The 6,085-nt window shown below is 34.8% G+C and overlaps 1 protein-coding gene across 1 annotated transcript; it reads right to left on the bottom strand.

Annotated features, from left to right (window-relative positions):
- Positions 1-913: 913 nt before the first annotated feature.
- On the bottom strand, positions 914-5,002 carry LOC103939514 (vesicle-associated protein 1-1). The gene is made up of 8 exons (XM_009349610.3): positions 4,755-5,002; positions 4,565-4,635; positions 4,067-4,148; positions 3,845-3,960; positions 3,591-3,755; positions 3,454-3,501; positions 2,442-2,519; positions 914-1,371 (listed from the first exon to the last, which is right to left on the bottom strand). The coding sequence occupies exons 1-8, from the start codon at positions 4,804-4,806 to the stop codon at positions 1,261-1,263; spliced, it is 723 nt and encodes a 240-aa protein (XP_009347885.2). The 5' UTR covers positions 4,807-5,002; the 3' UTR covers positions 914-1,260.
- Positions 5,003-6,085: the final 1,083 nt, after the last annotated feature.

The following is a 6,085-nucleotide window of genomic DNA, read 5'->3' as shown; positions in this document are numbered from 1 at the left end:
GAACGTAATTATGTTCAACTACAAAAGCAACTTGGATAAAAACTACATAAGCAATTATGTTAAAGTTACATTAGGCAATTTACATAATAACCACATTTAAGTGTTATCTATTTCTCTCCTAAAAATCAGCGAAACCAAAGAACCAAAAAAGATACCAACAAAAATATGGAATAAATTAAAAAAGAAAAAAGAAAAACATAGACTAGGAAAAATAATAAAAAATTAACCATCTACATTTACCATCGTTTAGGGCTACACAAGTCTCCACCAGTAGTGATGCCTCAACTATTTCTTAGGTTTTGCCATGAGAAATTCATCTAATAGGTTTCAATTTTTTAGTTTGTTGGATTTTAAAGTTTTAGGGTATTTGTGTCTATTTAAGTGAAATTTTAAATATATTTGAAAGTTTATATAAAAACTGGTGTTTTTGAAATTAGGAACTAATATTTGACTACATACGTCTACTCTTAATTTTGATAGTTTGCAGATGGCGAAATATCTGTTTGTTTAAGAGAGTAACGTTTGTTTGGAAAAGGTTGGGATTTGGCATGTCACTTTTTTCGGATAAACCTAAAACACTTGGAAGTTTTATTACAAGCAATATTACTAATTTAGACTATATAAAGGGACGGGGATAGGGTTCGAACACATGGAGTAAAGGGTTGAACCGGAAAGCCCTATCCACCAATTCCACTTTTAACTTTTGATTACTGAAATGAGAAATCAATTATCGACACAAGAACAACCAAACGTCAAAAGTTAAATCATTTCAGCCAAAAGCCCTTGTCTACTTGAACGCCCACAGACACATGGGTTAGTTATTGGTTTACACCAATTAGGCTTTTAGGATACAAATCCAATTGTCTACCGGATTAATTAACATACTAACAAAATTGAACCAACACAAATAATATGAAACAATTGAACACGTGCTTTACATCACACAGAGATGTATAAATTATTAACAACCATCAAAGATACAGTTGACCAAAATCCCACAAGTCAGAACCACAAAAGCAACAAAGTGAAAATTATCCTCGCAAATTACAAAAGAATGTAAGCTTACCGAAAACCAGTCCCCACGCGCTAATCTAGAATTCCAGCACCTAACATCGACGACAACCCGCTAAACAAGTTTCGAAACTTTCGCAAAGCTAACTAAAATGAGCCACCGGCCCTCACCCTCAATTTCTCCCTTTCACCATCGTTCTTCAATGACTGAGAAGGGAACAGTTTGACAACAGAATTGTAACAGACTGCTTACGACTTCTTCATAAGATAACCCAAAAGTAATCCAATCAAGCCAATAATAGTGACGAAAAGGATCGAAACGCCACCACGACTTTTGCTCCCTTGACGTTTCAATAGCTCCTACACAATAACCTAGTAATTAAAACACAACAACATTTCGAAAGCGAGAGATTTAACAATCCAATAGCGTGAAACCCGTGAAAAAAAAGGGTACAAAGCCTTTTTTATTTTTAACATGGACATGATTAAGGTAGAAGATTAGAAGTAAAAGAAATTAAAACTGTCTTCCCATTGCTTCAGAAACAACCTCAATCATCTCCAAGAAAGTAACAATACAGTGGACCGCTCCAATTTGTTTTCCCTCCTAATCGTAACATAACTTTTTGGTTTCTGTTTTAAGGATCTGAAAAATCCAGAACCTTCACATGGCACATAACTTCCCAAAGTATATTGCTTTAGTATGATGGAAAAACTACTATAGCATCTCTGCCAAGGGCCTACCTTCAGAAGTAGTTCAAAAGAGCTAAATATGAAAAATGCAAAACAGTAAACTAAGAAGTCGTTTACTCTTCATTTTGGACCTTATATAGAACCCGAGAGTAAAAAATGTTACTTAAAAGAGGAACTCTACCACATTAACAAGCTCAGCTAAAATAAACCGATCAACCGTCAGACTTCTTATCAAGACCTAGTACACATAGGGGTGACTAATACATCTACTCATTGTGCGCGTTTTATCAAATAAAAACATAACAGAAATGGAGAGAAGATGACACAGTGAATTTGTAGAGCTGCTAGATTTTCTATTGATATCGTTAGAATATACAACAAAACCTTTGGGAATAGAGGTACACCGAACAGACTTTAACATTTTAAGTCAAATTCCACATATTGGGCTCTAGTGGTGGAGAGAGACACATGAGGGATAGTGTTCGAATATAAATCTTTACGGGGTCACATCCTAACAGCTTAAGCTTCTGGGAACCATCAGCAGGTATGAACTTTCAGTAAAACCATAATCACATCCAACTCTAGGATAGACCAATATGACCGTTGCAAATTGGAACTATTCAATCAATATAGCACATGTTTTTGAGGATAAAAATGCATGCACAAGGGTGAGAAGGTATATAAAAGGAGTAAAGAAGAGGACAAATATAATTCCATTGAAGTTCATATCAAGCCCTCACCAGCTCTTGACGAAGCCTGTTACTATGTTGAATTGCTTTATTCTTTTCCTCCGTCAGTTTCAAAATAAGTGATCTTGCCTGCAATAACAAAAGTAAACGTATATAAGAACCAGCACAGCAAGCACCAGTAATTATATGGCTGACAGCTACTACTTAGGGCACAAGGAATATTACAACCACATATGTGAATTTGTGTTATATATCATGTGTCGATTACGCATTGTGATATTGAAAGAAACAACTTTGGGAAGAAGGTCAAACGCAAAACTAGCTATCTGAAAGAAAAAAAGGCATACGCTCTTTCATTTGCAACAAAACAGTAGAGTTTCTACCCCATCAAAAGCTTAAAATAGTTAAGATTTCTGATATGTTTATGATGCTTTGAGATGCCGCAACCAGATTTCTTGGGCAGTCAATAAGCAAGAAAACACTAGTCATGCAGGGGACAATCAAAATAAACCAAAAGGTGGAGTCTAGAAATTTTCCATCATTCCCGGATGAGCCTCAAATTCAGGGAAGACTAAACCATGGAAGGTGACAGAACGAGAAACAAAAACCATGATATTTTGAAGTCCTTTCTCAAATGATGGGATAATCCTAATCAAGAATACGTAAAACATAATTTTCTTTGTAATATTGTACATATACTTGTATGTAAGAAACCAAGTTATCAAAAAGAATGCTACTGAACCATGAACACTTAACTGCAATTTTCACCATGAACAAAAACAAGCCAGTTAGAAAAGAAACAAAGATACTAATCAAGGTCCCATGAAGCTTATTGCCATGCTTACTAGTTAAAACCAACTTCAATTTTTGTCGTACATTCTTACACAGTTCTTAGTCAATAGTAAAAGTTAAATGATAAAACATTAATCAATGTAACAGACATCTGGCCTAACAACATACGTATCAGACTTTCTGAAAAACAAATAAGCAAAATTCAGAAACTGGGTAAGGTATAAGACTTGTATATATACTCAGACATGTTGTCTGTATGTATTAAATTTACCTCTGCAGATCTCTCCTGAGGTTCAAGCTCAGTAAATGCTTTTACAGCCTATAATCACCAAAAAAACAGCATGCCGATCAATATCTTTCACGGACTGAAGACAAAAAGAAAAAAACATCCAAAAGTCTCGTACTCACATTGGAAAACTCAAAACCATTCACGTTTCCATTCTCAGTAGCAGAAACCCTTGGTGAAGACCCTTCTTCTGACCCTTCTGGAACCGGAGAAGGTGGATGAGGTGGAGAAACATATAGCACTCTCAATTTGCACTCTTCAACATCATGTCCCACCTCTTTATTGAACTACAAAAAACCAATTCCACAGTGAATAAAACTTGGCAAAAGTGCACAAAACATCACTACTTACTAACAAAATTGTGTAAAATAACTACCACTTCAGGAGTAATATCCTTCATAGTTGCACCATCGTTAGTTTTTACACTCTGGAGGAGGAACTTGTCCTTACATTGCATGTCCGGAGGAGCCTCTTTTTGGGCTTGCATTGTAACTGTATCACAACAAACAATTAAAACTTACAAAACCCATAATACATATTATATATATATATATATATGTATATGTATGTATCATAGGAAAACATAATGACTATGCACCTGTAACATCACATGTGGATCGAGGCAAGACAATTCCGTTGTTTGGACGAACACAATACTTCTTGGGGTTCGTAGTTTTAACCTGAACATAATCAAATACATATCAAACCTCCAAAGCAAACCTATAAACTTGACAAATCTGCGTTTCAGTTCCACCAGCCTCCTGGCATCTCAAAACACATTTAAAATATAAAGCCCCAGATTTTACAAACATTAGATCCAAATTCTACATTCTTCATGTTATTTGATTTACAAAAAAAAAAAAAAAAAAAAAAAAAAAAAAAAAAAGAAAGAAAAAAATGAAAATATTTGAAAAATAACATAAACTGAACCACAACGGAGTGGAAACAGCAATATTTCAGGTTCCAAAAAAATCAAATACATAATGATCACAATCTTACTGCTCTCCTTTTTCCTACATTTTCCTACCAACCAAACAGAGTGTACATATACAAATATGTATCTAGATAAACAAAAAGAAAAAGAAAAGAGGCTGACCTTGAAAGCGACATAGCTATCGGTCTTATTCGAGAGCTGGAGCGAACAGGAGATCTGCTTCTTCAATTCGACTGGAGAAATTCGGAAAACAAAAACAAAAACACAAATTGAAAACAGAAACGAAACCGCTAAATGCAAATTTAGAAAACGAAAAACAGATCGAAAGAGAAAGAGAGCGTGTTATACTGACAAGGGAACTTGAGCTCCAGAGGCTCGATGCTGAGAAGCTCGCCGGTGCTCATCGGATCCGATCGATTCGAAAAATGGGGAGTTCGAAATGAATGGGAAACAAAAACGAAAACAGAGAGATTACACGGAGAGATCGAGAGAGAGGGAGAGAGTGAGAGAGAGGGATCGGGGAATCGGAAGAAAATGATTTGTGATTTGTGAATTTTATGAGTGGGGGAAGTGTTCTTTTTTTTTTCCCTGAAAGAAATTACTTTTGTTTTTATTATTTTATTTTTTAATCTGAATTTTGATGACAGTTATGCGAGAGAGTAAATGAGTATTTACTAATTTTGATTTTTGTTCTTTCACGTGCGTTGAACAGCTCTCTCATTCCTCATTTTGGCATACAATTGGACCGTGTTCAATGATATACGCTGTGTTCTAAAAATTTTCGTTTTAACATCTCGATTAGGGGTTGTTCGGTATGGGATACCATATCGAAACTAGTATCCCGAATTCCAAACTGGAAATTTTTTGGGACGGGAATTTGAACAACAATCTCAAATCAAATTTTCGGGAATCCCAAATTTCGGGAATCCCGAAATATTTTCCGGATTTTAGGACAAGTTGGGAATCCCAAATTAAAATATGAAATTATGAATTGTTCTTCAAATATATAATTCATGAACTAGGAATTTCATTTCATTCACACTACCATTTAATTGAACATTGGCATGCCTGACTGTTTTTATCATAGTCAAAATTCAAATTAATTAAACCCTTTTTGCAATCTGTTGAGAGACAAAAGAATCAAGCCTTTTGAAATCATTAGCCATGGCGGCAGCAGCAATAATAAAATCCATATGAATATCAAACAGAACATGAAAAATATGCAAGGTATAGGACATTTCAGGTTGCAGAGCATGAATTAGAAACTACTAGCATCAATTATAAAAGAATAATATGTATATGTATAAATATATATATATAATAATTAATAGTTATATATTTTCAGTTCGGTATGGGATTCCTGAAATATCGAGAAGCCAATCCCGAATCTCATACTGAAATTTTGGGATCAGTTCGAGATAGCATCCCGAAAATTTCGAGAATTTTGGTTTGGGAAATTTTTGGTTTGGGATCGGGATTTTTTCGGATCGGTTCGGGATTTTCGGAAATTTTTTCCACTCCTAATCTCGATAAGTGCTTTAGACATTTGAAAAGTAAAAAAAAGAACATAGATCGTTTAGGCAATTGACCATATAACTTAGACACCTGTCCAGCCTGCCTAAATTCATCTAAATACTCGTCTAGTTAGGTCGTGACTCATTTTAGACAAAAAATGAGATAATT

The sequence above is a fragment of a genome, unplaced genomic scaffold (assembly GCF_019419815.1).
Source record: "Pyrus x bretschneideri cultivar Hongxiangsu unplaced genomic scaffold, Pyrus_bretschneideri_v1 Contig114, whole genome shotgun sequence".
NCBI classification, from domain to species: Eukaryota; Viridiplantae; Streptophyta; class Magnoliopsida; order Rosales; family Rosaceae; genus Pyrus; species Pyrus x bretschneideri.
The sequence above is the reverse complement of the archived record's forward strand: the minus strand, read 5'-3'. Positions and strand labels throughout refer to the sequence as shown.